General features: G+C 42.6%; 1 protein-coding gene across 1 annotated transcript in view; it reads left to right on the top strand.

Moving 5' to 3' along the window:
• Positions 1-10,245: 10,245 nt before the first annotated feature.
• YTHDF2 (YTH N6-methyladenosine RNA binding protein F2) overlaps positions 10,246-19,264 on the top strand; it is a 31,401-nt gene continuing 22,382 nt past the window's right edge. Inside the window, exons 1-4 of the mRNA XM_073793286.1 lie at positions 10,246-10,384; positions 10,880-10,904; positions 11,475-11,554; positions 14,500-16,086. Coding sequence (XP_073649387.1) covers positions 10,358-10,384; positions 10,880-10,904; positions 11,475-11,554; positions 14,500-16,086 — 1,719 coding nt within the window. The 5' untranslated portion in view covers positions 10,246-10,357. The remainder of the gene's footprint in view (positions 10,385-10,879; positions 10,905-11,474; positions 11,555-14,499; positions 16,087-19,264) is intronic.

Here is a 19,264-nt window from a genome sequence, read left to right as displayed (position 1 = left end):
GGAGGCAGGGGTCAGCAAATATTGGAGTACTTCCTGGAGAAGATGTATACCTAACCTGATTTAGGAGAGACCATTTTTGGCTACTTGTTTTGCATTCCATTTTCAAGTAGTTGCACTTATTTATACAAGAGGGGAAAAAAATCCTAAGTCTCTTGTTGCTTCTGTCTCCAGAGCTAGGCAGAGTCAGCAGCTCAGGCAGTCTCTTCTGAGAGCAACGCACTGGTGAAAGCCCAGTCATGTGTCAGTTTCTCTGAGCTTCCATCAGATGAATCCAGGGCAGGTAAATGCCCCAAACCTTCCTGTCATCTGGTTTCCACAAAGGCCTCAGAGTCAACTCTTGCCTTGGCCATGTCCTTGTCTGACCCCCGCTTTCCTGTTCTCTTCCCCTTTTCAATTTCCAGGTTCCATCCCTGCCCCCCTCCCCAAATTAAAACAAAACAAAAACTCCCTGGCGTTCTGAAGTAAAAAAGGGACAATAGATTTGAATATTTAAGATTTAAAGCTACTTCATATGAAGTTTCTTTCATGCTTCTGTCCATATTTGGGAAGGAGGACCAGAGTTAATCCAAATACCTTGGAAATTAATATTCAGTTTAGGTGGTCTGAGACACCCTTTAGTGGTGGCATTTTAATCCATTTCATGAAAGCATTAAAGGTAAGTCTGTATGGTGGGAAGTACTGGTAACACTTGATGATAAAGATAGTAAAATCAAGCATGAAATATGGAACTACTAGTTCATTGAGTTATAATTGGTCCACCACTATCAAGGCGGTAGCAAGGACAAAGAAAAGGTTGAATTCTCAAAATACGCACGAGTTTGTGATTCACTTTGGGTAATACTCCTGAGGAAATAGTCCTCTCTGAGACAAAAATTCAGATTCTAGGCTAGCCCCTGCATTTTCAGTCAACTTAACCTAGTACAATTGATCACAGATCCCTCACACCTTGGATGCCTCCTCCCTGGGATATTCTTGTGTAGTCTGTAATGTACTACAATGACAAGCAAGGTGGTTGCCCTAAACAAGGGATCAGTTCTGCTAGATTGGAACTCTCTGCCCCTGGAATTTCTCTTCTTAGCCTTTATTCAGTCATTTCTAGGTTTCCTTCCCAATCCTGGAACACCTTTCTTAGTCCTAAGCTATGCAATTTCACTTCCCCTAGAAGGTTCTACTTTCCTTGAACATCCTTATCGTACTCCTGCCTCTCTAGCCCTTGCTTTGGGGAACCAAATGTGACTTAGTTCCCAAATTCTGCCATGTTAGTAACTCCCTTTCTGCTATGTCAGTAACTCAACTCTTGAGACAATCACTTCTTCCCAAGAAACCCCCAAGACCCAAACCTCAGCATACATCCATAGACTGCAGTCTTCACTGCCTAGAACAGCCTTCTTCATCCATCACCTGAATTGAAGCACCTTTGAGATGTGCTTGTAAGTTCCCCAGAACACACAGATTGTAAAACCTATCTTTTACACCTGATTGATTCTCTACCTATGGTCCATGGCCCAGGCTAAGACATGCCTGTTTCCTGGATAAATTATTTCAGCCCAGTATGATTCCTACTACCTCTTCTGTTATGTCTTATGAGCCTCCCAACCTGAAGACTCCTGGTGCTCTCTCAACCTAAAGTAGGCCACATCCTACTTTGAAATTGCCTCTGGGTTCTCCTCCTGTATCTATAGTTTCCAATTCTGTACCTTTACTAGTATTGGGCTTATAATATGGTATATATGGGTTGATTTCTCTAGTTTGAGAACAAGAGCGGACATTAGTATTGGATCACATATAAAGGAAAATGTGAGGCTGGGTAATGACCCAGAAGGAAAGATGGGTTCCTCATTGGGCTTTGTAGGAGCTTCTGTAAGAGGGGGTGTGGGGGATGTTACCTGCATTTCAAAGTATAAGTTTTTTTTTTAATTAATTAATTAATTTAGGCTGTGCTGGGTCTTTGATGCGGCACATGGGCTTCTCTAGTTGTGGTACGTGGGATCTTAGTTCCCCGACCAGGGGTCGAACCCGGGCCCCCTGCATTGGGAGCACGTAGTCTTAACCACTGGACCACCAGGGAAGTCCCCTCAAAGTATAAGTTTTTAAAAAAAAAAACTTCTCTGCTGTTTTCTCTAAAGAAATCTACGTATTGTAGAGCAAATTGGAAGCCCACAGCTCTGATTCAGCCTTAAGATTTACTTTGGCCCACATTTTAGTTTTATTTTAACTTTTTATTGAAGTATAAATGCATACAGGAAAGTGCACAAATCACTGTAAAATTTGATAAACTGAACATACCCATGAAATCAGCTTTCAGATCAAGGGAAAAAAAAAAAAGTCACCAGCACCTCACCCAGACAGGGTAACCTCTATCTAGCTCTCTAACATCATATCTTAGTTTTACCTATTTTGAACTCTTTAGGGACTGGCTTTTTTCCTCTCAACATTATGTTGTAAGATTCACCCATAATGTTGTGTGAAGTGTAGTTGATTGCATCCCATTGCTGTGTAGAGACTGTTATTATTTACTATGCCACAGCTGATCCATTCTAATAATGGGCACTTGGGTAGCTTACAGTTTGGGGCTATTATAAATAATGCCTCTGAACATTTTTTTTTTTTTTTTTTTTTTTTTTTTTTGGGCCACACCGTGCAGCTTGCAGGATCTTAGTTCCCCGACCAGGGGTTGAACCTGGGCCCTTGGCAGTGAAAACAACAAACCCTAACCACTGGACCGCCAGGGAATGCCCACCTCTGAACATTCTTGTACGTGTCTTTTGACGAACATATATATGCATTATGCCTATGACAGTTCACATGAAAAATTCAAGATAAAGTTTTTCTTAAAACAACAACAACAACAACAAAAAACCCCACAAAGCCCAGAAGATCTGACAACACTGGGTCCACATTTCCTCACAGCAACACCTGACTGGAACTGAGGCCTGTCTTAGGTGGGCCGTGGCTTCTTCACGTACTGTCACTCCCTATTACAAACCCAGATCTACTTATTTTTGGTAGCTTATTTTTTTCATTCAATAATCTCAAGCACACTCTTCCCCCCAGATAACTGCAAAGCTTATTACCTCATTTCCTTCAGGTCTCTATCCACATGTTACCTTATCAGAGAGGACCTCCCTGACCACCCACCCTATGAAAAGTGGCAACTTCCTCCTGCACTATGCTTCCTATTTTCCTTTACCCTGCTTTATTTTTCTTTCTTTTACTTATCACCTGACATACATGTATTTTTTTCTCCCCCAAGTAGAATCGAAGCTCCATGAGAGCAGGGACCATTCTCGTCTCTTAGTCACTGCTGTTTCTACAGTCCCTGGAACAGTGCCTGGCATGTAGCGGAAACTGGATAGATATTTGATGCATGAATAATAAGAAGAACAATAATAACCAATACTTATTGAAGGGTAACTATGTACCAAGCATTTTTCTAAGCACTTTACATATGTTAATCCATTTGATCCTCAGGACAATCCTATGTGGTGAAGAGCATTATTTACTTCATTTTACAATAGGAAACTAACACTTATATTCTACTCTAAACAATAGCTACATTTGAAACGTTGTATACGGATCAAATTTATTAAACAGAGTCTTTAAATGTACTAGAGAAGCTTAATACCTAAAAGGAAACTTTCAACAAACCATTTTATTAGGATGATGATTTGCTGATAACATGTTTAGTCGCTACTTAGGTTGTTTTGTTTACAGTCCAGTTCACCATCTCTCCACAGTACTGCAGAGGGAGTGGTGGAGGGAGGGAACTTCCAGTTACCTGAGAAAGGATTTTAGAACCCAGATCATCTGTCCTGTCCATCAGTCACAGGAAGTACTGATTTATCACTTTGTTAAAAGTGGTCTTGTCTTGTTTGAGATGACATTGTGGTTAGAACTCCTTCATTTGTTCGCTAAGCTCCTACTGTGTAGAGCCCAACCCCATGTGCTTTGTTACACAGGGAACCTATTCCATAGAACATTGATAATATTGTAAAACCTTTGCCCACTGAGCAAAAAGATATTCCCCTGCTCTAGGAACAAAAATGGAACCACTATGCCTCAGAAATGCTAAGTTAACATTTCCATGACTGAGACGTTCTGGTAAGCCTTTCTGAGCAAACTGGACAGGGCTTCTCATATTCTTGCCTCTCACATTCTGTAGCTGCCACCCAAGGACCGAAAGGGAAGGATTTATCTATAAAACATTGTCACAAATAGTTTAGATGCACATTCACTGGTTTAACTATTTTTTCTTGGCACAGACTTAAAATTGAACCAGCGCTTTCTGGGGCTCCCTGGTTTCATTTCCCCTTGGCACTATCTCCAGAAATCTTGTTTACACTCCATTTTTCTCTCTGGCCTATTGTCTTAGATTGAGACTGTAAGCTGTTTCCTAGCACAGTGCTGCTCAGACTTTTAGATCCCATGGATCAATAAAAGAGATTAAAAAAAAAAAGGTCTTAGGAACCAACATGGGGTTCTCTGCATTACATTTTACCAAATAAGGATATTTTAAAAAATGGCTAATTTTTACTGGCATCATTTGGGAAGAAAGGGCATTTTCACATCAAAAAAGTTAGGAGGGAAATAATCTCAGAATAAAGAACAGTCTTCTGCATTGAGAAAATTTAGTTTTATGAAAAGCTCATTACATTATCATTACCTTTCTTATTTCTTGGGGGACTGGTGAAAATTTCAGCTTTCACCTCTAGACTCTAAGTTGAAACTTCAAGGCTCCTTTCCTGCTGGCTCTTTCTTGGTTCTTGTTCTTTTCTGCCCTTGAGGACATCTCCAACAGGGTCCCTTGTATATACACAGCTGCGGATTCCTAGTGTCCTTCGGCCACCTGGTCCAGCTGTAGGTCTTTTCTTCCTTTAGCTTTGTTCTCACGTTGCTCTTTTCAAAACTCCATCTAGCAAGTCATAAAACACACCTGCAAGTTAAAAGCCAACCATCAGTTTATCTTGGGCTCTCCACAGTGCCTTTCCTTTAACATTCAATTAAGCTAGTTAAATCTGCACATTTGACTTTTTAACCCCACCAGGTTTTCATTAATAAAATGCGGATTGACATTACTAGGGAGAATTTTGAAAATGAATGAGATAAATTAATTCAACAAACATTTACTTAGAGTTGGAGTATAAAGATTAATAATAAAAAAGTTCTTTGTCGTCTAAGCAGTCATAGATTTATTAAAGAGGCAATATATAAATTGAGAGTTGGTTCTCTTAATCTGGAGTCCGTGGGATGGATGGGCTTGGGGAAGGGAGTGCTTAATGAGATTGTAGGCAAAAATTTGGGTGTATGTTCCTTTTTCTGAGAAGTTTCATTATTCTCATTAGATTTTCAACTGAGTCCAAGACTTCTAAAGGGAAAATATTGATGTAAACTTTTTTTTTTATAAATTTACTTTTGGCTGTGTTGGGTCTTCGTTGCTGCATGAGGGCTTTCTCTAGTTGCAGCAAGCAGGGGCTACTCTTTGTTGTGGTGCGCAGGCTTCTCTGGTGGCTTCTTTTGTTGCGGAGCACAGTCTCTAGGAACGCGGCTTTCAGTAGTTGTGGTGCATGGGTCTAGTTTAGTTGCTCCGTGGCATGTGGGATCTTCCTGGACCAGGCTCGAACCCGTGTCCCCTGCATTGGCAGGTGGATTCTTAACCACTGGGCCACCTGGGAAGCCCAAACAGATAGTTGTGGTTTTTTTTTTTTTTTTTTTTTTTGCGCGGGCCTCTCACTGTTGTGGCCTCTCCCGTTGTGGAGCACAGGCTCCGGATGCGCAGGCTCAGCGGCCATGGCTCACAGGCCCAGCCGTTCCGTGGCATGTGGGATCTTCCCCAACTGGGGCACGAACCCGTGTCCCCTGCATCGGCAGGCGGACTCTCAACCACTGCGCCACCAGGGAAGCCCCAAACAGATAGTTTTAATACACTAAGTTACCATAAGGAAATGTGACCGATATTATGGGTGAACAAAGAATAGACCACTTTCTTTCTGCTTGAGGGAAAAAAATATGGTTTCATTGATCAGGGTCTCGAAGGACAGATAGGAATTGGGGAGGGGGGATGGCAAGGACATTTGAGGCAGAAAGAACTGCATGTGCAAAGTCATGGGTTCCAGAACAAAATGTGTATTTGAGAAAAATGCAATGTGGCTGGAGCATGGAGTGCATGGTGAGAAATATACAGGGCTAGGGAGTGACAAGCTTTGAAAACTGTGTGGACTACAGAGAACCAGCAGAAATCTTTAAAAATAGGTTTTTACACTGTCAGTTGTGTAAAGTATATAAACATTTCTCAAAGGAGGTCCCTTCTATTCCTGCCTTACTAAGGGAGTGACTTGGGCAGCGAGGTCTGCTGTTGCTGAAGGCTGGAAAAGTTTGAGAACCAGAGCTCTAGGGCCCAGCCCAGGCCATAGCAAAATTCTGAAGAGTACGTAAAATCTGTCCTCCTTTCCTGCTTCTTTTCACTTTATCCCCACTGCCCCCTTCATATATCCAGAAGGATCCGCTTGGTTTCTACCTTCCAGAATTCTAAAATGGTTGAACTAGAAGGAACCTCAGAAGTTATTTTGGTCCAACTTCCCTATTTTACAGTCTTGGAAATAGACTGTGATTAGGAAGGGATTTACTCTCCGTGTCTCCCCTTCCATCTCTGGTTTGGTGCTGGGCCTGTTCCTCTCCTCCTTCTCTTCTTTTTGTTTTGTTTTGTTTTGCTTGGCTGCATCACTAACCAGGGATCACAGTGGAATGGAAGCGTGGAGTCTTAACCACTGGACCGCCAGGGAAGTCCCACCCTCCTTCTCTTCTGAGGAAATCCCAGGGACTCCTTTGGCTTCAACTAACATCCCCATACCAGAGACTCTAAGGTTTGTATTTCCAGCTTGATGTTACTCTCTAAGCCCAAACCTTTTAATTGTCTACAGAACATTCCTATCTGATGTTTTATGTTCTTCTGAAACCCAACATGTCCAAAGATAAATTGATGATCACAAAATCTCCTCTAGGATTCTCCACATTAGAAAATGGCACCTTACCCACTGAATCGCTCAAATCAAACTACTAGATATTATGTTGATATCTCCTCCTTTAATGCCCTCCCCACAATCCAGTCAATCACTAAGACCTCTCATTTTGCCTCCTAAAATGTCCATTTTGTCCACTTCACTCTGTCTTCATCATCACTATAATAGACCATTATCTTTTGCCTGGACTTGCTGCAATATTCTTCTAACTCCTAGTCTACTCTTTTCTCCCTGAATCTACTTCCCACACTGCAATCAGAGTGAACCTAAAACATAAATCTGAGAATGCTGTGCTTCTATTAACCCTTTACTAACTGATCATCGTTTGTAGCTAACAACTAAAGGCCCTATTTTTCTCTTTTCTGCCCAATTCTTGAGTCTCATCTGGTGCCACCCTCTCTCTCATTATGCACCAGTCACGTTGGCCATTTTTTCAGTTATTCACCAGTACCAAGATCCTTCCCCGCCTGGGGCCTTTGCACATATTGTCTCTCACATCCCTTCCCTCCTTGTCTGGTCAATTTCTGGTCATCTTTCAGGTTCTAGCTGAAGCTCAGGACTTCAGGGAAAACTTCTTGGTCCTCTGACTAAGTGAGGTCCGTCTGTGCTTTCTCATTGCACTGTAATAACTGTGAGTGAATAACTATTTTTTTTAATAGATAAATTAATTTTTGGCTGTGTTGGATCTTCATTGCTGTGTGCCAGCTTTCTCTAGTTGCGGCAAGCGGGGGCTACTCTTCATTGCGGTGTGTGGACTTATTGCAGTGGATTCTCTTGTTGTGGAGCACGGGCTCTAGGTGCACAGGCTTTAGTAGTTGTGGCACGTGGGCTCAGTAGTTGTGGCACACGGGCTTAGTTGCTCCATGGCATGTGGGATCTTCCTGGACCAGGGCTTAAACCTGTGTCCCCTGCATTGGCAGGCAGATTCTTAACCACTTTACCAGCAGGGAAGCCCAGAAGTGAACTCTTAAGACTTTCTCTCTAGCATATTGCCTGGCCTTCAATAAATGCTTGTTAGAAGAGGGATTGAGTGCTTTATGCACCTAGTGGCAGAGGTGAACTAGAACCCAAACTCATTTCTGATATGGTATTCTTTTCTCAAACCATGAGCGGTCTGCCCCCTAAGATGATATCCCACACTCCAGACTTCCTCTCCCTCTTCCCAGTGATTAAATGTATCAGTCTTGTGTGTTCTGTTCAGGGGCCTATTAAAGCCAATCTGGTGAACTAATCCAGGTTTAGAGACTACCCTTCCCCCAAGGATGTCTGCGTTTTAACTGGGAAATCCTATAGGACAGAAAGTAATCTCAAATGAACTAATCAAAATTTCAGGCACTATAAAAATATTGGAAGGAGGGAATTTTCACTATCATCCCTTAATGGGATTATAGGAAAGAAGTTTACAATGTACCAGATTTACTTTAATGTTTTTTTAAAATTTTTTTGAACTTTATCTTTGTAGCAAACCTGTTAGGTAGATTTTATTATCCCCTTTATCAAATGAGGGAATCTCTGAAAGGTTTAGTAATTTACCTAATGTCGCCAATCTGTTGGAGAGGCCAGTGTTTAGTCACTCCCCCTCCCCGATTATGACTCCTGGTCTAATCCTTTTTTCACCATACCACTGCCGCCTTCAAGGGTAAGTGTAGGCAACTGCTTACAGTTTACACATAAATCTGGGCCATGGGGTTAACTGGTTAACTTATATTAAAAAAAAAAAAAGGATTACTATGTTTCTTCTCTTCCCTTGGTGGGATCTACGCTCTGAATCTGGACTCTGCCAGAAGTCTATCACATTTGGTGCCTGACCTTATTCATTCCAACCATAAATGTGATTATGGGCAGAAAAAATGCGTTGAGCACTTTAAGCAAAATTATGATGCAAAATCCAAGATGCTGTGTTATTTATTTTACTACTGAGTCCACCCAAGCCTCCTGTATCCAGGGAGGGGATGGTATCAAGTTGACACTTGAGTGCATTATTTATCTGTTTACTACTATTTGCAATAACAAAAGCTATTAGGAGATGGACTGTCCTGGGATCAAATATCCCTGCAGGAGTCAGGTTTGCCTCTGATTAAAAATGCTTCTGCCCATCCATCTTTTAGATCGCCTCAGGATTCTGGTTCCTGAATACAGGATTTCTCTTGGGGGTGGAGGGACACTATTATGTTCCTCTCAGTGTCAGGCAAACCTCACTATTTAATAGCTTTGTGACCTTGGGCACATGACTTAACCTCTCTGTTTCCTCAGTTATAAAACGGATTGGCTGACAGCTACATTGAAGATGCTGAAAGCCTTTAATATGTTTGAAAGCACCTAACAACAAAGCCTCGTCTACAGCAGGTATTCAAATAGCATTTATTTCCTTTCTTCCCCAGTAAGGACTCTTTGAAGGAACATGTAAAATTTTGTGTGGATGTGTGAAGTGTGTTTTTCTTGGAAATAAAGTCCACAGTTTAACAGATTATCATGGGGGGGGGGCCAGCGACATCCCTAAAAAAGAATTGTGGATTCTCCTCCCGGCAACGCCGAAGGGTGAATCTCTTTCTCAGGGGACCGGATGTTTTCTGGATATTTTTGTTCTCTGGGCCCTCTTTCTGTAGCCTGCTAACAGAGGAGGAACCAGGTGAGGGGGTGTCTTTCTCAGGGCAGGGCCCCCTTGAACTTTCCCTGAGGGCTCTGTGACTCCTGTTCGTGTTCCCCCCCATATGGGGGTGGGGTGCCATCTGCAAGTGGGAAGCAGGTTTATTTTAAGGCCTCTCAGCCTTCGGGGTTCGCTTCTTCACTGAAAACCCAGCTTTTGTGGGTTCCCACAAGCTAGAGCTACTCCCTTCCCTCCAGCTGTTAGTCAAAACCTCGTGGTGCGACCCTGGCCGCCCCCACCCTCCTAGGCCCCAATCCCAAGGCGGTGGGGGCGGGGAGGCCGCGCGCGCCGCTTCCGCTCCTCCAGCCCACCAGAGGGCGCTGCGGCCCCACCTCTGCCTTCCCGGAGTGCTTCGCGCCGGGCCCCTTCAGCGTGGGTGAGCGAAAGTGAGAGTCAGCGTCGCGCCGTGCGCGCCGTCCGCCTCCGCTGCTCAGCGCCCTTATTTCGGCTGCGAGGCGCGGGCGCGCGCGTAAAGGCATAGAGACGGGCGTTGAGCTGTCGGGCTAGAGCGTCGCCGAGTCGGAGCCGGAGCCTGAGCCGCGCGCTGTGTCTCCGCTGCGTCCGCCGAGGCCCCCGAGTGTCAGGGACAAAAGCCGCCGCTGCGCCGCCTGCTCCCGTCGCCGGGGCTCATCCGCTGCCGCCGCCACCCTGAGGAGAGTCCGCCGCCGTCGCCACCCGTGAGGATCCGAGAGCCATGTCGGCCAGCAGCCTCTTGGAGCAGGTACAGGCCCGGCCCGCATGCCTCGGCCATTGTGTGAGGCGAGAGGGAGCCCGACTAGGCCCGGGCCCGCCGCCCCCGGTCGGGCCGAGCTGAGGCGGCGCCTTTAGCGGGCCTCATTTTGAGGCTCTCAGGCCGGCCGCGCCCAGCGCCTCGCCCTCGGCCCGCTCTCCCCGCTCCTCACTGGGCCTCGGAGACCGCCGGCCGCGCCGCGTCCCGTCCTCTCAGCGGGCCTCGTTTTTCTCTTGTTTCCTTCCCCTTCTTTGAAGCCCTGGTCCCCTCGCGTTGTTTGTGGCGCGGCCCCCCTCCTCCCCCTTGGCCCCGCCAGCGTCGCGCTTCCCCCGCCTCCCATCTTCAGCCTCCCCCTCACCCCATTCCTGACGCCTCTCCTTAGGCCTGCGCCTTTATTCCCGTATCGGTCCCGGCTTTAATTTGTCTCTCCTTTTCCGTTTTTTCTTCGGACGATGTGCTGCTCGGCGACGTTTCCTTCCCCCGCAGAGACCAAAAGGTCAAGGAAACAAAGGTGAGCCCAGCTCCGCCGGTGCCCCTGGCGGGCGGGGGACCCCGTGTGGGGGGGGCGGGGTCTCCGGGAAGCGCCCCGGGGAGAGGACCTTTCGGAAGCCGCTTAGTTTGCAGGTGCCTCACAGTTAAGTATTTGACCCTTTCGGTGTGTTCCTGTAGCTGGCGAACAGCTTTGTAGTGAACAAGGAGTAATTCATTAGGGGTGGGGGTGGATTCGGTTTTGAAATGTCCCAGGTCCTTAGTTTCCTGTAGGTCTTAGAAGGCCTTTGTTTTTCATCCTCGTGGATCACACTCTGGAAGTGCTCACATGTGATGGGGGAGGGGAAGCGGGAGGGAATAGAAATCTAGAGGAGCCAATAAAATGACCTTTTTAGATCAACTTGCTCTGGGTGGAGGGAGACATTTTTACTGACGAATGTTGCTCAGTATTCATTCTCATCTTTATCCTTTCGAAACCCAAACTTATTTGCTCTGTGTAGTATGATTTTTCTCTGGTTAGGAGGTATTTGATTAGTTTGGGAGGTGGATTGTACGATTGAGACACTCCTAATTTGAATTTTTTCTCCTTTAGTACAAAATGGATCTGTACATCAAAAGGATGGATTAAATGATGATGATTTTGAACCTTACTTGAGTCCACAGGCAAGGCCCGTGAGTAGTTAACCATTTTCGTGCTTGATCATAGGATGCAGTATACCATTATTCTTTCTCTGCTCTATCAATAAGTTTCATTTTCAGGGGATGACTTTCTTAATATCAGTCAATATGTTATAAAACCAGTTGCTACAAATGTCATAGGCCCTTAAGGATCTTATCTCTGTTGTGAGCAAACATACCATTCTCTGAGGCTAGTACTGATAACATTTTACAGTGTACTAATAGCAACACTTGCTTGAGTAGTTCTTCCTCCTTAGCAAGAATGTAACAATGTAAAACTTAAGAATACTTTCTGGTGTTAAATGTTTTCACCTCCCAAACATTTTTCTTTTAGGAAAATTGGATTCATACGTGATGGGAAAAACTAACATAAAATCACCTGAACTTTATTCAGTGCTGCAGAACTGAGTATCTTCGTTTTGTCTAGTCACTAGTTAGTGGGTTCTTAGGTTATCAGAACTATTTTGGAGCTGGGTACTCTTTAAAGTTGAGCTCCATCTTCATCTGTAAAGAGCAATTTTGTATATATCTGGCTTCTTAGGGGAGCTGTATTTACAAAATGGAGTTGAAGGAAAATAAAACACTGTTGAGAACAGAGATCAAGAATGATGGAATTCCAGTTTTTGCAATGTAATCTGTCTTCTAATGTGAAGATTAGTTGCATGTAGGTCCATATATGACCATGAACTGTGCACAGAGACTTCTTTGATTCAGCAGTTCTTTTGTGTTACTCTCTTGCATCCCAAAGACAGTCACAAAGTTGTAACTAATAAGTATAACTCACCAGACTAATAAACCAAAAGGAAAATTGACAACTCATCCAGAATATCCTAAAAGATGAAAAAGTTTGTGGAACATTTATATAAATTCTGAACAGATGGTGTATGATATTCATAACAGTCTTGAATAACTTGACAGTGCGTGCGCATGTTTGGGCCTAATGCTTACATAAAACTTTTTGATCCCTTGTGTAGAATTTTCTGAATTGAAAGTGTAGAAACCGCTTAAGCAAGTGATTGGAAAAAAGTTTTTGCAGAAGACAACCAGTTAATCAGGAAAAGTAGGGAAGGAAGTGGAGGAATGAACTATTAATGGGTTCTTGCTCTTGAGGTAGTTTGCTTACATAATCATTATAACAAGGAGAGTGGGAGCATTTGGAAACATAATTCTAGGTAGTTCTTGTGAAACATTGTGTAATTCAGATTTTTGAGCTCAGGGGCATGTGGGAACCTGCCAGTTCAGGTGTAGGCATTTAGCTCTATAGTGGCATAACCTGTGATATTAAATGTGTTTGTTTTTTATTTGTTAAGTAAGCTAAAGCTTGAATATTTTTGAAAAATTTGTGGGGGAGTTTGTTTTTTATTTAAGTAAGTTAAAGCTTAAATATTTTTGAAAAATTTGGGGGGAAATATAAATTTTGGTTGAATAGACATAATCTGAGACTCTCTGTAGTCTGTCAAGGCTGTTTCATCTACTTTTTAACCAGTTTTTTATTTTAATTTTTGAATTTTATTTACTTTTTTATTCAGCAGATTCTTATTAGTTTAACCAGTTTTTCATCACCTTATATTGGAATAATTCTTCAGGCTTAATCTATTAAGGGTGGTCTGAATTTCTTATTCATAATGGATTTGGGGCTGTTAAAATTATAACACTGTCTTCAAGAAATAGACTTCTCTTAAACTTGAGAGTACATGTGAAAGAGTTAGGTTTTTAAAAGAAAATTTAGAATTGGCAGAGAGAAGCACCACCATTTTATCAAACTATATTAGTTGAAATATTTAATTTTCAGGAGATGTGTTTTAGTGGCTAGGAAGAAGTACTGTTGGCTTTGGTAATACAAACTTAGGGCCTGACATAGTTATGGTCATCCAAGTCTCCTACGAACAAAACTCCCTATTGACTAGTTAGTGGATTCTTAGATACCAGAGCTGTTTTGAAGTTAAAGTAGTCTATTTTTGAGTTGAGCTGAGTCTATATCTATAGAAACCAATTCTATATATCTCTGGCTTCTTATTTAAGGGAGTACTTTGTGAGTTACTAGGATTTATGAAAAAGAACTGTCAGCATAAATGAAAGTAAGAATGTTTCTGCAATGTAATCTATCTTCTAATGTGAAGACTAGTTGAGTATAACTTTATTTCTGGTTGTCGTTCTGAAGGATGATTCCTTTTATAAAGATGTGGACTGTACTGTCTTTAGAATTATATTCCTGTTTTTAATGAAAAAGTTAGGTGTGCATTTTAGCTTACGGCCTTTACTTTTATAGGTGAAGCAAAACAGGTAGCAACATTTTTTTTGGTTTTGAATCCACTGGAAGCCACTGTGCATTTTCTTTCCAGGTTATAATTAAATAGTGGCATCTCTTGATGTTCCCAGATGGTTTGCCAGGAGGCTTTACTATAGAGTAGGTGTACTGAACCTTGATTTTTGGTTTATGGTTGAGGAATGGCTGCACAGATTTTTGGGGTAGAACTTGAAATTTCCAGTTATTTTTGTTTTATCTATTATATAGTAAGTTTTAATAGGAAACTCTTGTGAATACTTTTTCTTTCTGCCAATATTCCCACTCCTTCAGTCCAGAGATAGTGGTTTTAATGAAGGCATCATCTCAGTACATCTATAGAGGAAGACTTAAACTTAGTGAGATGACGGGTTTTCCCTTTTCTGAATTGTAGCACTAAAAGGTAAGGCTGGTATTCACTGTATGTCAGTTTAATTTTAAATGTTTAAGCAGTTCAATTATTAAACCAAAATATTATCTAAGTCTATAAAAATAGCAAGTTTATGGGAAGAGACCATCTGAAAAGGTCACTCTCCTTTTTTATGGTAATGACTGAAATATTTGAATTGTGTGAATAATTGGGAGAGGAAATGTTCTGGTCGTTTTATATATTTTTGTGTTTAGTTTTAATTAACCCTTTTTTCTTCTTCCACAGAATAATGCATATACTGCCATGTCAGATTCCTACTTACCCAGTTACTACAGTCCCTCCATTGGCTTCTCCTATTCTTTGGGTGAAGCTGCTTGGTCTACTGGGGGTGACACAGCCATGCCCTATCTAACTTCTTATGGACAGCTGAGCAACGGAGAGCCTCACTTCCTACCAGATGCAATGTTCGGACAACCAGGAGCCCTGGGTAGCACTCCATTTCTTGGTCAGCATGGTTTTAATTTCTTTCCCAGTGGGATTGACTTCTCAGCTTGGGGAAATAACAGTTCTCAGGGACAGTCTACTCAGAGCTCTGGATATAGTAGCAATTATGCTTATGCACCTAGCTCCTTAGGTGGAGCCATGATCGATGGACAGTCAGCTTTTGCCAGTGAGACCCTCAATAAGGCTCCTGGCATGAATACTATAGACCAGGGGATGGCAGCCCTGAAGTTGGGTAGCACAGAAGTTGCAAGCAATGTTCCAAAAGTTGTAGGCTCTGCTGTTGGTAGCGGGTCCATTACTAGTAACATCGTGGCTTCCAATAGTTTGCCTCCAGCTACCATTGCTCCTCCAAAACCAGCGTCTTGGGCTGATATTGCTAGCAAGCCTGCAAAACAGCAACCCAAGTTGAAGACCAAGAATGGCATTGCAGGGTCAAGTCTTCCACCACCTCCAATAAAACATAACATGGATATTGGAACTTGGGATAACAAGGGTCCTGTGGCAAAAACTCCCTCACAGGCTTTGGTTCAGAACATAGGTCAGCAGCCAACACAGGGGTCTCCCCAGCCTGTAGGTCAGCAGGCTAACAGTAGCCCACCAGCGGCTCAGGCATCAGTAGGGCAACAGACACAGCCATTGCCCCCACCACCACCACAGCCTGCCCAGCTCTCAGTGCAGCAACAGGCAGCTCAGCCAACCCGCTGGGTAGCACCTCGGAACCGTGGCAGTGGGTTCGGTCATAATGGGGTGGATGGTAATGGAGTAGGACAGTCTCAGGCTGGATCTGGATCTACTCCTTCAGAACCTCACCCAGTGTTGGAGAAGCTGCGGTCCATTAATAACTATAACCCCAAGGATTTTGACTGGAATCTGAAACATGGCCGGGTTTTCATCATTAAGAGCTACTCTGAGGACGATATCCACCGTTCCATTAAGTATAATATCTGGTGCAGCACAGAGCATGGTAACAAGAGACTGGATGCTGCTTATCGCTCCATGAACGGGAAGGGCCCCGTTTACTTACTTTTCAGTGTCAACGGCAGTGGACACTTCTGTGGCGTTGCAGAAATGAAATCTGCTGTGGACTACAACACATGTGCAGGTGTGTGGTCCCAGGACAAATGGAAGGGTCGTTTTGATGTCAGGTGGATTTTTGTGAAGGACGTTCCCAATAGCCAGTTGCGACACATTCGCCTAGAGAACAACGAGAATAAACCAGTGACCAACTCCAGGGACACTCAGGAAGTGCCTCTGGAAAAGGCTAAGCAGGTGTTGAAAATCATAGCCAGCTACAAGCACACCACTTCCATTTTTGATGACTTCTCACACTATGAGAAACGCCAAGAGGAAGAAGAAAGTGTTAAAAAGGTAACCAGCTTACCCTTCTTAAGACTTTAAAGGAAGGAGAAGGAACTAGAGAGAACAGGAGAAGTATTACACTGAGCCATTAATAAAAGCTTTGTAAATAACACAAGTATCACTTAACAGTTCAAGCCTTAATGGAGGATAATTGGTCTTATTATTTGAACCTTAGTGTGAAAGAATATGGGAACATTAGTGGAGGACAGAAATGTGGACTTAAGTTAAAGCAGAAACAAACTTAGAGAAACTGGCTTTACATGATGCAGAAAGAGGTGAAGAATGAGTCTGAAAAAAACACAAAGGGAATAATTGAAGTGATAGAAACGTAGAAGTGAAAGTAGGAGAAGATTGAGGCTGTAATGTGGCAGAGAAAAAGATAATTCTGTCGGAATTAACTTTTGGCCTTGCTGGGGTACTGTAGTTATTTTCAAGAGTTGGTGTGTCACGAAGCTCTGACATTTCTGCCTGCCTGCTGACAACTGGTAGTGTTAAGAGGATGTTTTTCAGACCTTTCTTCCTTCTGTCTTTTGTAGTGTTCTGGTTAATCACTTTTTTTTTCCAAAATCTTTTTCCCATTAGAAAAGGTAATTATATAAAACTTGGAAAGCAGATCATCCAAAAGAGCTGACTTCTTGTTCTTAACATTTGGTTGTATTCCTAAAGATTCACTTTCTCTTTTCCTCTGTAACAAGTGGAAATCTTGGACAGAGTGATAGGGAATAGTTCCAAAGTAAAGAGTTGAATTTATTTGAAAGGGTTGGTAATGCTTGATCCCATGTATTGAGTGTAAACTCTAGGACCATAAGAAAATGATAAAATAGTGGTTGGGGCAGATCATATTATCCAGAAGTTAGACATGTTGAAGTATAGGAAGGAGGTGAAAAGATAATGGCAAGGAGAAAATGTTTTTAAAACATATGTATATATTAATGATAGAATCCTGAGTGGTTAGCTTCAGATGTAAAATAAACAAAACGTAACAGACTTAATGTAAATACATTTTCCTTGAATTTGTCATAAATTCATAGGGATCTTACGTAATTGATCTAGGACCTGAGGCACTTGTTATGCCTTTATAAAGACTTATTCCTTTGAGCAGTGGGAGGAAGACTGCTCAGAGAAGTAAGTTTGCTCTGGTAGATTCTTGACCTCCATAACACAGAATCAGAGGTCCATAGTTGTCTAACTAAAGCTGGATGATTGACTTTTATTTTTGGCTGCATTGTGTCTTCGTTGCTGCTTGCGGGCTTCCTCTAGTTGCGGTGAGCGGCCTTCTCATTGCAGTGGCTTCTCTTGTTGTGGAGCATGGGCTCTAGGCGTGCGGGCTCTAGGGCACAGGCTCAGTAGTTGTGGCGCACGGGCTTAGTTGCTCCGCAGCATGTGGAATCTTCCCGGACAAGGGCTCGAACCCATGTCCCTTCCATTGGCAGGTGGATTCTTACCCTGAGCCACCAGGGAAGCCCAGGATGGTTGACTCTTTATCTTCCAGTGTGTACAGACAGATAAGAAATAGAGGTATGCTTGTCAGTGATGCTGAAAGTATTGGGGAGATAGAGCCAGGTTACTGGAAAGTTGGCTGTCAGAAAAAACTTGGTACTTTTTAGTTCTTTAAACTCTTTCCTTTCCCAGAGTTTAACAGTTTAACTTAAAATCCTCCAGAATCTATAGAAAAAAGATACTTGATTATTTTTGCCAAACATCTGAAAGGCTCTAAAGATGTCTTAACAGGCTTCTGTTTCTAGAGGAACAAGGAAGGAGGCTGTGGCCTTTTAGGCATCATGTAGTGGCATAGCAGATTATGAACGTGTGTGGGGGCATCCAGGTGCTTGGTTTAACTACTTGAAATATGCATAGTATTTGTTGCATACTAAGAATCTGCTTACTTTCATCTGCAAAGTTCTGTCCTACATCTTGTGATTTAAAAGCAGGAAGGCAAAGATAGGAGTATTTTTTGGAATGTGCAGCATAGCCGCTAAGATAAATTTGTATTTGTTAGAACTAGTGGGAAAGCTTGTGTTTAAAAGTGAAGTAGCAAGTCTGAGGATTGTTAATTTGTGTGCACTTTTAATCAAGTATATATCTGTATTCACTTGAGTGGTTCAGTGAATGATAAAACTTCATAAGTAGGTGTAAGATTCATTGACTAGCCTTGTGTTTTCAGTGAGTGTAATAATAATCAAGGTTTAGGGTCTTTGTTAAGCTAACTAATGGCTCTTAAAACCATTCTGTAAAGACTTTTGATGAATGAGTATCCTAATTGTTCTGAGGCTGGTGAACAAACCACCAAAGGTAAAAACTTAAAAGCTTCAATTATACTTGTGTCAGATTACTTTTTAGTTTACTTTCTTTAAGAAGAGCTTGCTGGGGTTTCAGGAAGGTCCCTATGATTGCTTCCAAACCCAGCTACCCTTTCAGTCAGTATTGCCTTACTCCTGTGTTGCCCACTGTTACCCTTTAACATCCTTACATAACTGACTGTAAACTGTTCTTCCAGTTTTTAATTAGGCTTCCAAGACAAAACAAGTTTCATGATAATGGGACTGATAGCTCATTGAAGCATTGACTCTCTTAAGTGGGGTGTTTGTATATGTGCCTTGGTATTATTTACAAGATTGAAAAAAATCTTCCAGCCAAATGGAAACTCAGTCAGTAGGGAAATACTTAAAACTTCATCCTGAAAATGATGTCACAGCTGTTCTAAAGTTCCGTGATTGGGCATGTTTCTTGGCAGAACACACTGAAGCAGAACTACAGCCATTTTTGCCTTGTTCTGTCACATGATCTAATTCAATACCATAGAACCTTCAAGATCTGTCTGGCTTGGATATTTTGGATCTGTCTGGCTTGACACTTCCAGCAAATTTTAGTGACTTCATTTACTTCGTTGTATACTTTAGATACTATTTTGTAAACTGCTTTCTGCATTTATTTAGAACTTTCCTCTAATTGTTATTCTGTGACATCACTTTTTAAAAATTTATTTTATTTTTGTTTGCATTGGGTCTGCGTTGCTGCGCGCGGGCTTTTCTCTGGTTGTGGCGAGCGGGGGCTACTCTTCCTTGCCGTGTGCAGGCTTCTCGTTGCAGTGGCTTCTCTTGTTGAGGAGCATGGGCTCTAGGTGTGTGGGCTTCAGTAGTTGTGGCTCACGGGCTCTAGAGCGCAGCCTCAGTAGTTGTGGTGCACG

Source organism: Tursiops truncatus, chromosome 1 (genome assembly GCF_011762595.2).
Source record: "Tursiops truncatus isolate mTurTru1 chromosome 1, mTurTru1.mat.Y, whole genome shotgun sequence".
Taxonomy (NCBI): Eukaryota; Metazoa; Chordata; class Mammalia; order Artiodactyla; family Delphinidae; genus Tursiops; species Tursiops truncatus.
The sequence above is the reverse complement of the archived record's forward strand: the minus strand, read 5'-3'. Positions and strand labels throughout refer to the sequence as shown.